This window comes from Protopterus annectens, chromosome 8.part0, assembly GCF_019279795.1.
Source record: "Protopterus annectens isolate FY-2018-M chromosome 8.part0, PAN1.0, whole genome shotgun sequence".
Lineage (NCBI taxonomy): Eukaryota > Metazoa > Chordata > Ceratodontiformes > Protopteridae > Protopterus > Protopterus annectens.
The window spans coordinates 1,071,869,656-1,071,891,311 of NC_056741.1; the positions used below are offsets into that span (position 1 = coordinate 1,071,869,656).

The following is a 21,656-nucleotide window of genomic DNA, read 5'->3' on the forward strand; positions in this document are numbered from 1 at the left end:
TCTTCTACTAATTTTCTGAAGTTTACTTTTACATTTAATACTCATTCTATAGCCTATTTGGATATTTTATTGGTTAAGGATTTTTCTTTATCTTGTTTCACTGCTCAAGTTTATAGGAAACCAACATATTCCAACTCTTTTTTACATTTTTTAAATTGCCACCCATTCCATCAGAAAAGAAAAGATCTGTCGTAAAAGGACAACTCGTTAGGGCCTCACGTATTTGTAGTCTCGATGTTGATTTCAATAATGAATGTGACACTTTAAAACATATGTTTCTTCACCGTGGCTACCCTGAAAGTTTAGTTGACCTGTTAATTGAGGTCAGTAGGAAGAGAGAGTCAAAACATTTTCAACCCCTATTGTATTTTAGTCCACCTGCACAAGATGAAACATCTATAGTAGTGGAAAGTCCTCTTTGTCAGGATGATTTCACTTTAGTTCGAGAAAAAGCATTTTTACGTTCATTTATAACAGTATTTAATGCACAGTCAAAATATATTGTTGAAATTTTATCAAAAAATTGGGGCTTATTTAAGAACAACCCTTCCATTTTCGACACTTTAGGTACTAAGCCTCGTGTGGTTTTTAGTAAGGGTAGGAATATCAAGAATTTCCTTGAGAGTAGTTATAAACCTTCTTCAAGGCTTATAGGTATGTTTAAGTGTGAAAATTGTAACCGGTGTCGACATGTCAACTGTACCAACCAGTTTATTATTAACGGTTACTGTTACAGGTTAAAATCTAAATTTAACTGTAATAATTAATTTGTAGTTTACTTAGCTACATGTTCAGATTGCCACGCATTTTACGTAGGCAAGACCGAGCGTCGTTTGAGAGACAGGATCTATGAGCATCAATATGCAATGTCTCATAACAAACTGGACAATGCTTTAGCTAAGCATCTCCAGTCTTTTTCCAATCACAAATTTAAATTTTTAATCATTGACCAGTATGTACAGGATGTTAGAGGTGGACCGGCCTCATTCAAACTTGAAGAACTTGAATTGTTATGGCAGATTAGACTTAATGCCTTTAACTATCCAGGTTTGAATGAGGCTTGTTCCATAGCCTGTATTCTTAAATTAAATAGTTTACGTAGATGAATAGATTTTATTGTATTTTAAATCAACAAGTTTATTTAGTCTTACTTTAAGTACTTTTATGGTGTATGTATGTATTATTATGTTTTGTAGATTTATGTAATAATTCATTCATCCTTTTTTTGTATATTAGATGGAAGTAAACTTGTATAGTGTGTGTTTAAGTGAGTATAGCTTTAATTTGTTAATTAGAGTTCCCGCACTTTTTTATTTAAAAGGACTTGTTCATTGATCATTTGTTTATGTTCTGAGGAAGTTTGCAATTAGACAAACGAAAAGCGCTTTATCTATTTTTTTGCTTGGATTCCACCTGGTGTTTACTCGTGGATTTTATTCGTGGACTTCAGCTGTTTTGGTGCTACTTTGTGGATTAAACTCCTTTTCCTAGTCAATGAGCTGGTTTGTCTTACTTCGTCTTTACCAGTTTTTGTGCCGTGTGTCATTTATGTTTATGAGTCTAGCTAGTGTTCTGGACGGGGTTTGAGCCCATTCTGAATATCTGTGGAGGAGTTTGAGTTATACCAAGGATTGATTTTGTAAGTGAAAGGAATAGATTTTTTTTTGCATCTCATGTAGTTTATTTTTCAGTTCAGGAGAAAAACCCTTTTGTAGTTGTGCATCAGTCATCTTTTGCTCATTGTTGAGGTTATTGATGTACAATTTTTCTTTTTCTTTTTTAATAAAAATTTTTTTATAATAAGATGATTTTTGTATGAGTATTCCTCTGATGACTGCTTTGGCCGTAGCCCATTGGCTATCAAAAGAGATGGTGGATAAACAAGATTCTGCATCAAATTGTTTTAGATATTCATTAATTTCCTGCAGAACATCATCTTTTTTAAGAATGTTACTGTTTAGTGACCAAGTGGGACTACTACCATTACGATTCAGGTGGTGAGTGGGATTAATACAAAGTGAGACATTCAAGTGGTCAGATATAGATCTAGCCTCAAGGGCAAAGTTGGTAATTTTGTTTGAAAAGTCTAATAAACTTATTCTTGTTATTTCAGCCTGGTCTTCATGTCCATTGTCTTGCTTCCTTTCCTCTATATTCTCTATTTCATTGCAGTCTGTGATGTTAATTACACATGCCTCAACCTCTTTAGTGGGATCCATTTGTGTACCCATCTCCCCATTCCTCTCAGGTGTACTCTGAGAGGAATTTTGACTGTCCCTTTATCCAAGTCACATTTTAATATTATCCTCTTCCTAGTAACCATCATGTTTGACTCCATATCTTTAAATAATTTAGCACGGAACTGTGTTGATAACCAGTATTTCTATTTCTTTCTGTTTCTTAAACTGTACCTAGAGATGCTCACTGTACAACTCCGTTTTGCCACATCTCTTTTTCTCTTTCTAGCCACATTCTTTGATTGATGGAAGTGGATTAGATGTCAGTTGGGTATCTTCTGTGTCGTTATCTGGACACACTTTGGCATATTCCTTTATATAGTATCGAGTGCCCTCTTATACTGATATACACCGTTATCACTAATATGCTGTAGTTTGATAATGTCTCTTAAGGATTCACTTTTAAGACAATGTTCACAGATGTTTTGCACTTACTACCCTTTTGCTTTATAATAGTTTTTACAGTATTTACACCCTTGTAGATAACCATGTTCTGTTAGATCCTGAAAACCATAATTATTCAATGACTGCATTAATACTGAATAAAGTAGAAACCTAATTTAAAATATACCCCCTAAAGCTAACCGCTGTTCCTTACAGGAGAAAGGGCAGAAGTCTCAAAAACTGCCAAGCGTTTACTTCTGGCTGTCCAGCCCTACTACCTGGCAGTGTAGACATAGCAGAATAACTGTTAGTGTTAAAAGAATAATTCTATTTGGCTTTACTGCTTAAATGCAGGATTACCATAGGTAGTACAGACCTACTACAAGTACAGTGTTTTGCCCCAGCAATAGTGGTTCTCGAGGGGAAAAAGGGGCATACACATCACAGATACACGTGTCATTTAAGAGCACTCTTTGCAATTACTTATAGCCAGTCATTTTATTCTAAGAGTGTTTGGGTTATGTAAATGAAAGGGAATAAATCTTTATACCAACATAACTGAAGAACTTTCTGGGCATAGTTTTAAATTCAGGGCAGCAAAACATTTTTGTCCCAGCAAAGTACATATGACGTGGTATCCTTGCTTCACTAGGAAGTGTCTTGGATCAGGCATCAAGGAGCTTTCTTGAGCTCCTGTGTGATATACCAGACAGTTTCTTCATTGCCTCTAAACATGAGGAAGTTTCAGTGTTACAAAGCTGTGTGTTCCATTACATTACAGATCAATTCACAATCTTCCCTCTTCATGTTTCATAATTGGGACCTTAGATCGTGCTTAGAGATAACCTAACATATCTTTTGGGACATCTCAGTCAGTAGCTTGTCTGACCTAAGATCATTCATGTTGTGTCTGGAGTGCTTACCTTCAAGATCTATGGAAACAGAAAATGAGGTCTTCTGTGCAAAGAATGATGACTATCAGCCTAAAGGAGATGTTAATATTTTTCTCAGAATTAAAGCCATTTTAGAACATTCTAAATACAGGATGTTTGAAGTGTACAGTTCACTAGTCATGTAGTATCCAATCAAGACAGCAAAAGGTGAGCACTGTCTCTGCATATTACCCATTTAAATTCAGTAATTAGTTTTATATATCTCCAGTTAAGGTCTGCCACGCAAGGAAAATTAGTCTGACAAGGCAATCTGAAGAGTGCTGTTTGTCAAAATTACAAAGACCTATTGCATCCCAAGGTCTTCTGTGGTTTGACTTCTGCTTTGGGTGATTCCCTGAAGAATGTGTCTACATCACTGGAACTGTACCTTTGTCAAAGGTTTGTATAACGCCTAGGCCTTATGGATACCTGGTTTATGTATTTTGGCAGAATTAATCTAATCATAATGGCAGACTAGATTAAATGTAGAGGAATTTCCTGGTCTTAATGATGTGGTTAACATCAAATGTTGTTTGAGAGATAGAAGACCAGTTATAAATGTTTAGTATGGTGTTTTAAGTTTAGTAGTGAAGTTATATATTTAAGAGAATGAAATAGTTTTAATTGTTTAATTGTATAATTGAATTAATTTTATTGGTCTTGGTTACTATTTAAGGATTGTTTTATTTGTAAAAGTTTTTTTATGAAGAAGTCTGTGTTGGGACAAAAGCGTTATAATAAAAGTTTTAAGCCCTAACGGGTGTGTTATTTCATCCTTCAGTGGTTGGTGTTTTTTGTTATTTTAGTGTTGGTTCTTCACCTGGGCTATTCCAGTTTTAGTCTGTTTGCTTTAAAGGTAAACTGTAGACTGTTTTTTTTTCATCCACACAGTTAAGGTCCCCGTATATGGCTAGAAAGTTGCTCAGTCCCTGCCTAGGAGTATTTAAGGAAATCAACCCACCTCCCTCACAGAGCATAGTAATGCATAACAGAAGTTTGAGTGTTACACACACACACACACACACACACATCCCTGCCGAATTCTGCATCCTGCATCCTCTGCTTAAGAGGAAAACTGCCTACTACCTCCACATGGAACAAAGTAAATCCACATCCAGATCACAGCTTAGTTTTCTTTCGTAGTCCTTAGTCTCCCCCTCCTGTCAAGATTTTTCATTGCTGCATATCTTGCTTCTGCTACTAAATGGGAAATATGTACAACTGTAAAATTCCATTAATCCCTCCAAGTACAAGTGGTCCTGGAGTCAACTAATTCACTGTTGCTATCTTCTCACTAGCCAGAATGTATACATATCAATAATATCCTATTACTATTACTTGCTTATTAGCCGCTGATGGATTTATTGGACTGCAGTCTGCCCTTGCACCTTCTATTGTCACCCTGATAGCACTAAGCACATTGAGACAGAGCACAACATGCGTACTGTATGTTTAGAGAGAACCTACTATAATTACCATACACTAAATGTGTTTTTGAGAGATGTAGATAATTGCTAAAGTTAGAGGATAGCCACTCTTCAAAAGAAATTGTTAGTACACATATGCCCAACAAATATTTGTGGACCAGTCATCAAAGTTTAAACACACCTATGCTGAGGCAGTTAAAAAGTCTTTCCCTAAGCCCCAAAGACCTCTGAGGCATGAGTTTAACACACAAATCATTTGACAAAGCAAAGGCATTACACCAGCAGCACAGATAGCATCATCCAATGCAGACACTTTAAAGAAGAGCTACTGAAACAGTACATCAAAGCCCTTAAAGCAGTCTGATGCAGCCACATGGAAATCAATATTCTTGTCATAGATGACGCCATAGTGTAACACACAGATGCATCACTTAATGGGCTAAGCAAAGAAAAGGTGACTATGAGCTACCACTCAGATGCCAGTATATGACCAGTTACTACAACCATCAAGTCCCTTTACTCCAGGTACACGTATGACATGGTCATTGTCCACATGGGAGTGAATGGCCAGTACTTGGAGAGACATGATGGACTTCCACAAATATGTGTCCAAGACTGATATAAAACTAGTGTTGCGCAGCATCGTACCTTCACTGAGAATGCTAGGATATGATCAAAAGATAACTTCGTCATTGGTGTCATTCCAAATGGGTCAAGTATGTGTAAACTTGGAAGGAGATTTTTGGCAGTCCTACCTGTTTTGAAAGTGTGAGGACTGTAATTGTGATCCTTGTAAGTGTGAAATGAAAATAAGGAGGATGTGTACCAAATCCAAGGTTATAGTATCCTGGAGTATTTCCGTTTCTGCAAGTTGCACCAGTCACCAAAGTCTAGTGGGTCTAAAAACAAAACAGTGTAAGAAACTTCTCTGTGTGGAAGATTTTCAGTCCATATGTTTCTAGTTAATCACTGTATATTAATCAGATCGAAAATCCTTTATTAAGTACACAGACAAGCGATCCAAGTAAAACAAAAATAGAGTAATAATGTATTAAAATGTAATAAAAGTATTATTACTCTATTTTTGTTTTACTTGGATCGCTTGTCTGTGTACTTAAAGGATTTTCGACTGGAAACAGACTGCCTGCCTTGCTTGGATTACTTTCGAATACTTAGTAATGCTGTAGAATTATATATTTTCTATTATTACTTTTTGACTTGACGAGTTTACATTCGCTACTTCTACTACTATTGTCTGATCTGATTAATATACAGTGATTAACTAGAAGCATATGGACTGAAAATCTTCCACACAGAGAAGTTTCTTACACTGTTTTGAAGACTTGTAGAAACACACAGTGAGTGTTGCAATTTTCTCATTTTCTGTTTGTATTGCAGATTATTTTTCAAAGTGATGGGACACTTACTTAAGATTCACTTCTATTAGGGAGCCTTTAAGAACTATGCTAACAGACTTCCCTGAGTCTTTGATCATTTAGGAACTTGTCCTTATCCTGCTATTTGCTGCGTTTGTGATGCCTCTTTTCAGATTCTGTTTAGTGAGTGAGTGAGGCGAGTCCTTCGACCATGGTGGTAAGTACATCAGTGTGCCCATAGTCCAGAGTTTGGCCACAAACATCCTCCCTACAGGCAGATGTACTGGACACATAACTTGCTTTTTTTAGAGGGAATTCTGTCTTTGCTTTACACTTTCTTGTGGAGAATGCTATTCCTTTCTGCTAAAAAGTGTTCAGAAAGTAGAAACTGTCGACATGTACTGATTGAAGGGATTTGGAGCCCTTTTGGCTGCCTTAGCCCCCAAGCCATTTGGATGCCCTAAGGGGCTCTTTAGGGTCTGTAAATCTCTTCCATTCTTGTGACATGGCACATCTATGTAGGGCCTATGCCCCTCTTCCATCCCTGTAACATGGACCACCTAGATTGTTTGTAAGGAGTTGAAGTCTCAGCTGTGCAGTTTCACATCACTGGGATAGCTGTCCTAGAATGCTGGTAGAGGGAGAGCTTAATCTGTTGTTTTTTTCTCCTGTTTTGCATATATCCCTTTCTTCTCTCCCTTGTGTTATCTATGGTGGAACTACAAAGCCTAGATTATGTTGCCCTGCAGACAATGCAGGCTGCTGTTCCTTCTTGAAGGAAGAAGGTTCCCTCCTTTCATTTCTTAAATTTCAGGAAGGATTGGATGGCCTATATTTTTCAGTGTGCCCTGTTCTTTCTTGGAGGATAATCTTTTCACTCGCCCCAGCACCATTTTATGAGATCACAGATGATCCCCCCCACGATGTTGACTTTTCCCATGCTTTTAGTGGGCCTTTGTGGTAGTCACTCTGTGTCTTAAGGATGTAGCTTCTGTTTTGTTGAGGAGACATTTTTGGTTTTGCATTCCTCAGAACCTCACTGTTGCTGGCCCTTCTAATCTTAACAGGAAAAACATTTTCTTCATTCTTTTTTTTTTTTTTTTTTTTAGTGCTATTGTGCTAAGTTACTTTGCATTTTCCACAGTGTGCTTGCTAGCAGTCCAGCATTGTAAGGGCATGTGTTACCTCTGGAATCCCTAGGGGTTCCCGTCAAAGACCCTCTCTTCCAGGCACATAGCCTTCCTTTCTGTACAAGTTGTCCACACCACTGTGAGTGGCAGTGTTGCTCAGCTGTGTTAACTTGAGTGGAAGCAGATCAGGCTTCTTTTGGCCCAGTGTTGCTCCTACTTTTCTGGGCATCCTGCTTGCCCGATTGGCTTAGGGTTTGGGAGAGGTTTTGCTTCTGTAAAACTAGTCATGTTTGTAGCATGTATTGGAGTTGGAGATACAGAGCTCAGAAACTGTTGTCAGGGCATAGCAAAGGAAAGAGGTCTTGCAAGTTCCACTGAGCCAGATGGATTGAAGCACACTATCCTTATCCAATGGGCAGATTGTTCCACAGCTTATTTCCTTGAAAAGCCTGAAGCTTGTTTTTCACTGTTTACTACAAACAGTATATTTATTTTTCTTGTTTTGCTAGAGTTTTCTGTTAACCCATATAATCACATGTTCAACTGAAAGGAAAACTTGAGGAGGCATTTTTTTTTGAGAGAAACTCTCTGTATCTGTGGGATACAGTTGTAGAACCTCAGATGATGGTATTCAGGTGAACATTCTTTCTCTAGACTTTAGCCAAGCATTTGATACAGTATCATGGCTGTGCTAATAGACACCTTAACACCTTTTGGGATTAATGCGAAACCAGTTGATTCTAATATGTTTTAGCTGTATGGAAATCAGTCTTGGGTTTCTACTTAATGTTTATACTGGAGATTAGAGACTATTATTCCTGTCAATTGTATGTGTAACTGGCATGGCATATACTGACATGACAAACCTCCTGTAGCAGGAAAGGTTGAAAGAATATGACAACTGACAGTGAAGGTAATAGACATGGAAGAGTTGACATACAAATAAAAATGCTTCTTAAATTGTGAATGAAATATAGTAGGGATGACAGAAGATATAATATTGTAAGGTAGCTAGAGAAGTTTTCTTATGAATGTTTAAGACTACCTCTAATGCAAAATCCCTTATGCCCTTGTATTTAAGGGAGATGCAGCATTTTGTATTAGAAAAGAGAAGAGTCTACTGTGGAACAGTTGCATTAACTTGGAATAGCCTGCCTAGCAATATTAAGGATGATGCTGAAATTGCAATTGAAATTGAAATTTTGAATGCCACATTTTAGATTTGGTACAGTATACAAAAGACTTGTACCAATTATATCAGTCAGTTTAACAGCAGAGTCACAAAGGGGGAATATACATGGTGTTTATTGTGAAGTGATGTATTCTCATATTCGTTTTTTTTTTTTTTTTTTTTTTTTTTTTGGCAGAGTATGTGTGGGTCTGTTTTTTTTTTCTGTATTTGATATCCAGTAACAATAATACATGCATAAAAATGTAGATCCCTGTCAGGTATAGCCATATACATGCACCACTGCACATTGTTTTATAAATTTTTAGAAACACAGACGTAAATGTGTTAATAATAATGATCTGTTTTCTGAAGCACAGAGATGACCGACAGACTACAAAAATGTGATTGTTTGTATATGCACACATTTATGCATGATAGCTGTGTAGCCAAGGAGATTGCTTTGGCTTCCTCTTTGGTTTACAGAAATTACTTCTTCCTTTACTTATTTATAGTTTTCCTTGGTTCCTTCCATGACAGAAAAAAGTGCAGACACTGCAAAATCAAATAGACGAGATCAAAAAGCAAATGGCGACAGAATGTGCAAAACTTAGCCAAGAAAAAAGTGAAGTGGTGAACTGCCTGCATACGGTGAGGAAACCAGTGAGTTTGCTCTGTTAAAGAAGAAAATATAGAACTTAAACTTCACCATGTGTTTTCATAGTTAAAATATTTTAGTTATTGAAAGGTAACAACACTTGTTTTTTGTTCACTACCTCATTTCAAGCGTGTAACATGCTATATTAAGATTCCAAACTGTCAAAAGAATGCTTAAATGTTTCCTGTACTAGTTAATGTTAGTTCCTTCATTTTGTATCTTGTGACTGTCAGCATATCAGCAGATTTTAGTGCCAGAAAGAGTTTTGTGAACAAAACAGTTTGGTTCCTGTTTGATATTGACCGTATCTTTAGCACGCCTACCTGAGCATCAAAAGGAAGGAAATAAAATATGACATTATGCAATAATTTTGCTGCTATATTATATAGTAATCTAGTAACCATAAATATAAGAATAATTAGAAGAATGCATTTAAAATGTAGTTGGTTGAAATGTGATAAATGTTTTACAGCTGATTTCTTCTTATAAAGGTAAGTATAGAGGACATGTGCAAGCAGGTGCTGTCATATGTCAGTCATGTTGAGTGCATTCAGCAGAGGCACAGGCAGTCTTTTCAGCAGCAGTGATGCCACCACCGTCTAAAGCATTTTGCCTCAGCTGTTCCTAATTGGCCTTCTTGTATCTAGCAGCTGTTGTATTTTCACTTTCGAGTGAAGACTGGTAAAGATTAATTTATGAATTATTTGCATCTCAGATAACATGGCTGAATTATAATGAGCTCTAGAAATAGTGAAGAGGAGTAATTGATGGACGAAATTCTCTACAGGCAGTGTTTATTCATGACTGTGACTCAATATTGGATGAGTAAGTTTCATATAGGGACATCCCACTAGGTTTGGGGAAGAGACCTTTGAAGCTGTAAAGTCCATCTGTAACAGATTCATTGAGAATGCATGGATGTCTAATGCAGGTGGTGGACATGCCTCTTAATTGTCCCTATATTTTTGGTCAATTCTTCATAAAGTTTGTGTTTTTTGGGCAAATCATTGAGGATTAAAATCACTAAATAATAGACGTTTGAGTTTCACACTTCATATCATTCAGTAATGCATGCTAATGCAAAACCTGTTATTCTATCCACTTTCTAAGTTTATAGAAGCACTATTTAAAATCTCTCCCTGTTTTTGGGCCTTTGTCTCCTATTACTTCATTCTTTGTCCAGATTTCTTTTGCCAAGAGGTTAAGAGGTATGATGGTAGAAGAAGGTTAAAAAAAGCTTTGTGAGTGGTAAAATAGTTTTGAAAACTGGCAACAGAGGAATGATGTTAGCTGTGATGCAGAACATTACAGATGCAAGTAAGATGGATGGAAAGCAGGCATAGTAGCTAGTGGCCTAAATATGCAGAAGTGCTCACCTGAGGACTGCCAGACTATACTGGGCCAAGTTAGGTGCAACCAAGAAGCATTCATGCTGGTGGCAAGCTCGTTCAGTTGTACTTACTAGTTTTTCAGAGGAAGAAGGCTGGAACATTGAACTTAAGTCTTCGGCTTATTAAAGAAATTGTATGAAGCAGTAGGCTTTAATACTCACCATGACTGTGATGCCTCAGCAAGGAGCCTAATGATATGTGCAGAGTAACATTTTTCCAAGATGCAAAAAAAAGAGATCAGGAACCACAGGCTTTCTTCCTTGAGCATCTGTCCTACCTATTAAATCTGGCTGACTATTTTGGAGACATTACTGAGCCTTCAAAGCTAAATTGATGCATACTGCCTGCATAGACCTAGCCAAAGCTTTCAGCGTTATCCTGCATTCTGGCATTATGGAGAACCTGACAGCTAAATATTAGCCTGTACATGACTTGTTGAATATCAAATCGGTTAAGGGACGGAATCCCACTGTGTCAGTTTGGTTGGTACACTTTCCTCAAAAAGGCTTATGACTATTGGAGTATCCCAGGGCTCCATTATAAAACCACTACATTTTGTCATATATTTGCTGATGTCAGTAGTTCATGTCAGGGGTCTCGATTTGGTCAGCTTTACTAATGACTACAAACTCATTGCTGTCAACACTCCAGAGGAAACCTGTTTTCCAAGAGGGACGTATAGGTACATATTTAAGGTGGCAGGACCAACTAAAGCATGATAAAGAAATCTATAGTGTTGTACTCATTGGGAAACAAGAATACCCCTACACCTACAATGTAAACACCACCTCCTCAAAATAGTTACTGTCCTCAGAAACCTGAACATGGTTGCAAATAATGAAATATTTTGATCACCATGTTATCAGTTGTCATATTGAATTCCTTCTGCATAGGTCAGCTAGTTAACAAAAGTATATCCAGCAAGTTGAGATGGACCCTTGTTGGAATGTAATGCCACCCTTGGCATATACCTACAGTATGCAAACATATGGTCCATTTAGAAAGGCCACAACATTTTTTTTCACCAAAAGAATCTCAGGTATGAGTTATTTACTGTTTATCGTCAAAGTCAGACTGAGCAGTGCCCTTTCTCAGGGAGGCCCAAGGAGAAAGCACCATTATACAGACATCATGGATGTCATTTACATTGTCAGTTTCATTTGTGTGCAGCAGTTCTATTTTTTCAGATGTCCTTGACATCAGTTGCATCAAACGGTTTTGATTGAAATTAAAAATTACACTGGTTGTATATGAAACATTTTTTTAAGATAGAGCTAGAGCAGCCTAAGGAAAGGATAGAGGAGGCACAAGGAAGTGGGGATTGATAGATGATAGTATAGTTGTGATAATGGTGCGTTAAATTTTGTGCAGAAGAGTGTTAATGGCATGAACTCATACAGCTGTATTAGTACCAGTTTAAAAAGTGGTGGTGCAGGTGCAGAGACATTTATCTGGTAAGTGTGTCTCTGCAGGACAGTGGCACAGAAAAATAACTTTCTTGGGTGGCGTAAGCTATGGAACCTTGCTGGCTAGGCTTACGTAGGCCCTTGGGCCGATAGCCTAGTACCTACCTATGAACCTATAAGTGTTTTTTAGTTGCCATTTAAAGTCTTTCAGGTTGCAGACTGTTCTTGAGTGGTATAGGATGATATTCCCACTATTAACAATGCAGTGTGAATACAGGGATCACCCTGCATTATTGTTAGGTTTAGTTATGGAAAGCAATGATTTGTCACTGGAGTGTAGAGGTTTCTTAGTAGTGTAAGGCTGAATGATAGTTTGAAGAGATGGGAATTTTTCAGGGTTGTGCAGTAGTTTTATGGTTGCAGTTAATTGTGAGTACAATACAGAATTATTTAGTTTGAGACTGTTTAGCTGTTGTAGAGGGGCAGTGATGTACTCAATGATATTGGTTGCTTGGTATCAAATTGCTCTAGTTTGGCTGATAGAGGGGAGTTGAGATTGGTTAGGAGAAGCATTTAATAGGCAGGGGGGTACAAACAAAGTGGCTATGTTTTGCCTAGCAGAGTCAGTAAGGTAGTGTTTTACCGTATAGAGGCAGCCTTTTGGTGGTGCTTGTTTATGGGCTGCTGAAGGTGGAGAATAAATTTCAGGTGGTCATCTGTAGTCACACCTAGTAGTTTGGTATGAGATACCAGTTCTGTATTGGTCTCACCGGATGGCTGTATATTAAAGGTAGTTTTTTTGAGGGAGGAGAGAAAGTTGGGGGTGAACAGTAGTAGTGTAGGTTTTTTTTTTATTCAGGAGAAGTTGTAAGTTGTTGCGCCATGCTTCTTGGAGGAGAAGGGTTTCTGGGTGAGTTTGGAGCATGGGTAGTGTCCTAGCAACCCATATTAGAGTGGAGCCATCAGAGTGTTGTGTTATGGTGGCCTGTTTGGTGACTGTATTTTGGTTGCTCATAAATTAAACAGCAGTGGTCCTAGGGTCGAGCCTTGAGGGACCCCAATGGATATAAGAAGGAAAGAGGAGTAATCATTTTGCCTTTTCATGCTTGGGACCTTTTAGTGAGGTAACCAAGAAACCAGTTAAGTGAGGAGGGTGATAGCCTATACAAAAATAATTTAGTTAGGATAATTTAATGATTTATCATGTTGAGTGCCTTGGATAGATACAGAAATAGTGTTGAGGTTAGGAAACTTGAAATTCTGTTGTGGTTTATTATATCTGTGGACCTTTGTACTGTGATCGGGTTTGAAACTGTGCTGTCAGTGGAGAGGAGGAGGTTATGACAAGTAATATATGTAGTAGGTTGTGAATTAATATATCTTTCAGAGATTTGGGATAAGTGTGATAGTGGTGATTTGGTCTGTAGTTTGTGAGCTCGGTTGATAAGCCACCTTTATGCAGAGGTATTGTATGAGATTTTTTTTCCATATGGTGGGAACATATTTTTCTTGTACAGAATGGTTTATAAGAATTGAGGCAGGATATCCAAGGCTATCTGCAGTGAGTTTGATGTATACAGATGGAATTCAGTCCGGTGCGGTGGTTAAGGGTGTGTAGGTATTTTTAATTGTAGATGTTGTCACTGGAGTGAGTGTAAAGCTTTGTTGTGGCTTCAGTGTTTGAAGTGCAGTGGCTTGATTTGTAGTAGTTTTGTTTTGTAGGAGGGATGTTTCTGTATTTATAAAATGTGAGTGAAACTGTGAAGCAACGAGATAAATATTAATCAGACTGGAGTATATAAGTGAAGATTGCTGGGATGAAAGGAAGAAGTTGTTTTTGCTCAGAAATGAACTATAGGTACAGTTGGGGAGGAGTCTGAGTAGGAGATGATATAATACAAAACAACATGAGGAGGAGGATGGTAACTGGAAATGATGCTAAATGTTTGGAAGTAGGGAACAGGAGAATAGAATCAGGAGTGTTTCTTCGATAGTAGAAGTTGTTAGGGAAGGTATAGGGAAATGGGTGTCACAAGTGATAAGTGTATGAGTGAAGTATAATGGTAGAGTAAGTTGGGGTGGATAAAATGGGGGGGGGTGCTGAGCATAGTGGGCTCCTCAGGCCAGTTATTAGAAAGCAGTCAGTTTATAGCCAGTAGAGTGCAATTAGCAAGGAAACGCAAAGTAGAACAGGTTTTCTTTCATGTACTAAAATGCAGACACCAAGAAGCTAGGGAGACAAAGTAACTGGCATATACAGCATAATCTGTTTAAGTTGAAAGGACAGTAGCCAACTTAATATAGTGGTCCATAAAGTGCAAGGACTACTCCTTTAAGGGAAATGTCACAGCCACTTTCCAGCTCAGGGCAGGCAAGGGTTTGATTGCTTAGTTAAAACACAGCAAAGCTGTTCATGTTAAACTTGCTTACATTGTACACTGATAATATACTCAGTGCAAACTTTTGCAGAAGTGTGGCTTGTGGCAGAGGTTATGCAATGTCAGAGTCAGCGTTCCCTAAGCTATACCAAGGACCTAAAAGCTCTCTGTCTGCATTGCCAGAAAGGCTACAAATGGCTGTGTGCTGCATGACATCCTATTTGTTTGTAAAATTGGAAGCACCACAAATTTCTGCTCTAGGGTCCTAAACATACATCAAAATATAATCAGGACATGTCAATATAGGATACCCTACCACTGGACTATATTCCCACTCTACTTCAAAGTAGCACCCTTACTGCCTATAAATCCAAGTTAGGCAAATTGATGGGCACCCAGAAATTCACCAGTCCTTTATGGATAGAGGAAGTAGGTAAACTACAGTGGCTTGGCTCCTAATGGTCTTTAGATTAAACCTTGACCTGTCTATATATACATAGGATGACAGCATGCATCTGTGTAGTACTAATGCCAGCTGTGTGCTACAAAGGAATAAAGCCCTGACTGTGACATAGTCCCTGCCCAGTTGGGGGAGTCTACTCAACCCTCCAATCTGTGGCTGCTAGTGGATGCCAGGAGAAGAATAGATTGGGTAAATAGTGGAGTGGCTTCAGCCAAGGGTAACTAAGCAGTGCCAAGTGTTGTGGCTAGAGCTGATGTATGAGGGAAGCAGGTGTGCATCAAGTGGATGAACTACTGTAGTGTTGACTTTGCCAGAACTTTTGCAGTAAGGCAGCCATGGGTTAATGAGATTAGGGTCCAATCAAACCTTTTGGCTGCCTTCATGACAGTCCCTGGATGGCGAATCTGATGGATTACAGAGAGCTGGGAACCCCCCCCCCCCAAAAAAAAATGTATTCCTGTTAGAGACAAGTATACCTTTCAAGACATTAAGCTTTAAGGGATAGTCGTATAAATTTGGTTGGTGTGCACATGAGATAAAGATGATGAAAGAACAATTAATGACCTGGGAACTTAGTAAAATAATGGACTGCTTTCTGAATAATAGAACTAAGGATTCCTTAGCTATATCTTGTAGCTGCAGCTACAAGATGCTGATAATAGGACTGATTTTTAAAAAAATGCTGTCTGCCTCTTGTTGTTCCTGTTTGCCAGTCTCATTCTGCCTGTAAAATAACATTGAAGAAGAACGTTCCTTATTTGTAACATATATTCTGCTATTTGTCTAAGTGATCCTCCATTTTTTTTTATTTAAAGCTATATAGAATTATTTTAATTTGTATTCCTTGCTTTTCTGTATCATTACTTAAGTACCAGTGCCTTTCCTCAGTCTTTGCTGATGAGATTGGCAGAAGATGAATGAATCCAATGAACCCCAATACAGTACCATCCTAGCTGTACAAAGTTTCTTTTTTAATGGTTTGCCCTGTCCCACCCCATCCCTGTGTATGTTGTACATTAATGTCAGTGTGACTGAGTGATCACATTTTCATTTATATTTGTATGAGAGATGAGATTGCTTCACAGCCAGATATTGGTCTCTGGATTTCCATGCGGGCATTTAACATTAACAGACAGTGACAATCTTTTGTGGGGAGGCTTCATTTTTTCATTCATTAGTTGCAGCAGAAGTGTTGACAATTTTGGAGATTACAGCAGTAGGGCATCAGTTCCAATTGAAGAGACAGTCTCAGATTTATTTGGGGAAAGACACAGATGGAAAGGTATCTGAAGGCGAGATGTCAGTTGACCAGAAACCAGCTACACAGACACATTAAGAGCCTGCAATCATCTTCAAATATAAAAGGATTGCAGAGGAACATATTGCATTACTTCAGTATGACTCTTCCTATGGCACTTAGCCATTCTGTGTCAGAATGGGGGAAAGAAAGAAGAAAAGGTCTCCTTCCCTTTTAGATTCATGTGACCATTCCCTCCTGGGCTGTGACATAGATGATGAGGACATCACATTTGTGATATTTCCCTTATGGTGCCATCTGACTCAGACTGAGGACAAAGGAGGATCTGACCTCTTCTCATAGGCTCATAGATGAGTTTTATGCTAGTTGCCTTGTGGGCTATTTTACACCTGTCCAGTTTCCCCTTTGGTGCTTGAATTAACATATCTTCTTTTGTGTTAGATTGGCCTTACCCATCAAATGGTCAGTAATTGTATATTACCCCTAGTGAGAATAACTGGGATCATACCATTGATAATTTCAGGAGGACCCATGAGTGTGATAAAGCAGTTAGGAACGGTCTCTTTCCATTTGTAGTACAGTATGCAGTCTTAGGGTAACTTTTTTTTTATTACCCATACATAGTTCCATGTTTTAATATGGACAGGGATGAAGTTTGTTTTATGTGAATAAGGAGTTTGTTCCAGAGCAGTGGTATCCTCTGAGAGATGTACACATCCCTCCAAACTATTTTGTTAATATTACAGAAGAAGTTTAGATCTCTGAACTGAATATTTCTGATGTCATTTGACTTGCTGATGTGCAACAGGTCCATCAGTATTGGGTCGGGGTTCTTTGTATGACAGGCACAGGTGACCTTTTAGCAGTCTGTAGGATACCAAGTATAGTAACTAGGCTTTAAGATGGGCCATATTGGACATATAGTTTAGGCCTTGTGTCTCTGGGGGGGCTTCCACTTGTTCCACGTTTCTGGACAGATACATGCTAAAGGTAGCATTATACTCATTGACTGGACTAATCAGGTCTGAGTAAAGGGGAACAATGACATCTGTAGATCTAGATACAGGCCCTTTGCTTATAAGCTGCACAGTTTAGAAGGACTTTTTTATGACAGTGGATGCATGGTGGTTGAAAGTTAGGTCACTCTCCGCAAAAGTTCCCAAATCCCAAACAGCTGGAGCAACTGTTAGGGGTGAATTGTCCGTGTGGTAGTTCCCCAGACTGACTTCCCAAAGGATATGATAATGCATTTTTTGGCGGGCATTTAGTTTGTCCATAATTCTGGTACCAATTTTTTTTTGGGACAAAGATTCTTGTTGTATGGCTGTGTCATTTGGGGATTCAATGGCTGCTACTAGCTTGTAATCATCTGCAAACAGTCCAGCAGAACTCTTTGGAATTGGCTTTTACTTCCGAGGGACCCTACACAGAACTGTGGGGGAATCCACTAGTGACTGGTCTCTTTGTGGAGGAAGCTTCTCTTCTTTGATCTTTTTGTCCTATCAGTGAGCCAGTTGGCAGTCCAATGCGTGACTTAGAGGGTTTATTCCCAGTCTGTTTAGTTTTTCTGCTGTGCCTGAATGGGTGTCGAAAGGTATGGCCAGATCGAGGTATGCATTGTACACCATTTCCTTCAACCATTGCTTTGGTGACCTTTTCTGAAAAGTCCACCAGGTTCAGTTAGCATGATTTACCCTTGACAAATCCAAACTGAGATGGGTCCAGTGTTTGGAGGTTTCTTATGTCCTTATTGATTAGTTCAAAGTATTCCATAGCTTTGCTTGGGGGTATGTCATATGTTCAAAGTTTGAAAACTTCAAACGTTAAATTGAATTTAAATGTTCGAAGTTTCAAACATCGAACATATTGATTTAAAAAAAAAAAAAAAAAAGGAACTTACCTGACTGTTGTAAGCAGGGGGGGGGGAGCTGAGACCACACTGTAATGTGGTAAAGGGAAGATTTCCCTTACTGCACTGTAGTGCGGCCTCAGAGTTGGTATATTTAAAGAGCAGGGGGTCTCGGGGGTGCAGGGCGGCTTGCCCCCTTGCCTACAACAGTTAGTTTTGGGTTTGGAGTTTTTTTTGATTATTTAACGTTCAAAGTTATAAAGCTTTGAACATATGATATAGACCCGCTTTGCTTATGAGGCTGGTCATACTTATGGGTCTGTAATTACCTGGGTTTGAGGAAGATCCTCCCTTATGCAGTGGAATGACTGTAGCTGTTCTTCATTCACTTTTACAAAGCCTGTGTGGAGGCAGAGGTTGAACGGTGTTGTTAAGAGGGTGGCTAAGTCATACTTCATGCTATTTAAATGCAACCAATGATATTGTCAGGACCCTTTGATGCGATATTTTTAATTTTTGATGGCGCTTTTAGGACTTCGTCTTATGTGATGGTTGGAGGATAGTCAGTTTCAATTATATCTTGTAGGATAGAGTGAGGAGAAAGAGGGGTAAAGTTTGAGTTACATTAATCGGCCAGTAGGTTAGCTATGTCTTCAGCCTACAGTCAGCTTATCACTGTACTGCATTGTGCTTCTGAGATTACAAACATAACTGGAAAGGCCTTATGGTAATCTTTGTCTTGGATGGCTATTTTAGCCTCCGACTTGGCTTTGGGTGTAGCTCATTAAGCTGCTGAACTGGCTGTTTATTTCAGTGATAAGGGCTCTCTCATTCTGGGACTTACTGTTCTTACCTTTGGTTAAAATTCTCTTCATTTTATTGTAAGGTTAGTTGTATTATGATTCCACCATGGAGGGTTTGCCATGTTTCTGTGGTTTGCCCTGAACATGTTCTTACAGGGTACAGCTGCATCCGGGCAGCTGTTTATATGGTGCTGTAGTGAGATGGTGTACATTTCTGTGTATTCAGCAGAGTTAACTGAGTTTGGTGGGGAGTATATTGCTTAGTAGTAGGTAGTTTGTCAGAAAAACTTCTAAAGGTCCCTTGGTTGGAGGGGGTTCTATGGTTTCAATTTTATTTCAAAGGAAACTGCCTTATGGTCAGACCTAACAAGTGATGCAGATATGCAAGGGATGGTGCAAGATATCCCCATATAATAAGGACAAAATTAGATCATCAGATCAATTATTTTGTAGATTGTAACAAGTGATATGAGATCTTGTGAAGGAATAGTTTGTGTGGGGGTTAGGAAGGTGCCTCCCACCAGGAAAGAGTACATCAAGTCATAGAAGGTTATAGTTTTGTCTGTATTCTCAAGTAATCAAGGCCTGTGAAAACATTTTAACCATGTGTCTCCAAAACATTATTTATAACCCGCAGATGTTAAAAAGTCCAAGTAAATTATCAAATATCCAAGTTGTAGCCCCCCCTCCCCCCTTGTAGATGTTACCTTAGCCAGAAGTATCTCCACTTTGCAAACCCTGTATGTATGTGGAACCGTATACAACATTTATCAGTGACTGGGTATTCTTCAAGGCAAACTCTTAATTCATGCTTAAGGAAGATTCAGATCCTTCTTTGAAGCAGTCTGTATGGTTGCTACCTTTTGAAGTGTGATATTTTACTTTTTTTTTTTTTTTTTTTAGTCTTTATTGATACATTCAGGCTAATGAAACCAAACCCCCCTAGCTATACGTATGCATGTTTTGGCCTTATCGGTACAGCAAAACAACTCACTTGTACTGTACTGAAGAGGTTTAAAAAAAGGCTTGAAATGTGCATATCTGTAGCTAGTGGGATTTGGTTTTATTGGTCTATGTGTACTTCTAAAGACTTGAAAAATCATAAGCATTCAGAAGCCAGGTAGCTGAAGCACTACTTTGTCCTTAAGGGTTAATTTGCATGCATCCCATGGGCCTTAAATACAGAAGGTTTAAGGTTCTACACAGTAAAGACTCAAGCTTGGCTAGGTCTTTCTCGCAGTCTTTACTGAATAGTTTGGCTGTATGAACTTTTTATCTTTTCATTCAGACTTCTCAGAATAAGAGGAGAGTGCTGTACATGTTGTATCAGTGTGTGTGTCTTTCGGCTTTTCCCGGTTAGGGGTCGCCACAGCGGAACTCCGGTCCGCTAATGATTGGCAGTTGATTTTTACGTATACTTGCTAAAAAAAAAAAATAAAATAAAATTAACATGGGCTGCTGATGTGATCCCTGGGGTGAATTTCCTATTTCCCATCCAATTGTCAAGGTTCCTTTTGAAGAGGGCCAAAGAAGCACTCTGCTTGACATGTATAGGCAGTCTATTCCAGACTCTGGGGGAGTCTCTGGGTCAGGAACCTGTCCCTCCAGCATGTTTTGTTTATTGTGATGACAAGGTTTAGATCCTTGGAGCGTGTGGCTCTGAGGGATTGGGATTTCTTTAAGTGTATCATGTCTAACAGCTCTGGGTTTGACATGGCCTTGTATGTTAAGCAGAGATCACCTCTGAGTAGACGATATGCAACAGAGTATAGCTGGTGTTTTTTTAGACAGTCAGCATAGGGCATCTGCTTTTAGGCCTGTGATTCTTTTAGTGAGGTATTTCTGTGGCCTTTCCAGTTGTAGATGTCTTGAGAGGTACATACCAAATGGGGCATTGTATTCTTTAATGGGTCTAATGAGGGACGAGTACAGTGGGACAATGACCTCCTTTTTTTTCTGGATGAAAAGCCCTTAGTGATGAGGTGTGCCACATAGAAGGATTTCCTGACTGTTTTGGCGATGTGGTAATCGAAGGTGAGACCACTGTCCACCTGTGTCCCCAAGTCTCTTATCACACTTTCTTTGTTTAGTGTACTGCCACCTATGTGGTAATTCACGTGGTACATGTTTTTTCCCCAGACGGGATAACTATACATTTCTTGGCATTGAGCTTGAGCCCATGGCTCTGGCACCAAGCATCTGTTTCTGTAAGGCCCTTCTGTAGAATATCCACATCATTTGGGGATTCAATAATGGCTCCAAGTTTGCAGTCATCTGCAAACTTTGTTAGCCAGAGTCCCTTTGTGTTGGCCTGTACTTCAGAGAGGTAAATGCCAAACAAGAGAGGTCCCAGGACTGAATGCTGAGGAACTCCACGATTTGGAGTCTGCTACCTTTACAGTGTGGGTTCTGTCAGTAAGCCAGTTGGCAACCCATCGAGTGATGTAGGGATTAATGCCCAGCTTAGTAAATTTATCTATGATTCCAGAGTGGGGGATGGTGTTGAAGACCTTGGCAATGTCCAGATAGGCTGTGTGGACTACCTTACCCTCATCCACAGCTCTGGAGACTAATTAAAAGAAGCCAATCAGGTTCAGGAGACAAGATCATCCCTTCACGAATCCAAACTGGGTGGGGTCCAATGTTTTTGTTTATAAGTTCCATGATAATACATTCCATGACCTTGCAGATCAGGCTCATCAGACTGATAGGGTGGTAGTTCCAAGGATCCAAGGTGGATTCCCCCTTGTGGAGTGGGATAACTGTAGCTGTGTGCCACTCAGTGGGCATGAAGTC

At 38.9% G+C, this 21,656-nt stretch overlaps 1 protein-coding gene across 2 annotated transcripts in view; it reads left to right on the top strand.

The window, feature by feature from the left end:
- Positions 1-21,656, top strand: part of PHLDB3 (pleckstrin homology like domain family B member 3) — a 647,234-nt gene that overhangs the window by 438,073 nt on the left and 187,505 nt on the right. For both annotated transcript variants that reach the window (XM_044080540.1, XM_044080538.1), the window contains exon 7: positions 9,195-9,305. In XM_044080540.1, coding sequence (XP_043936475.1) covers positions 9,195-9,305 — 111 coding nt within the window. The remainder of the gene's footprint in view (positions 1-9,194; positions 9,306-21,656) is intronic.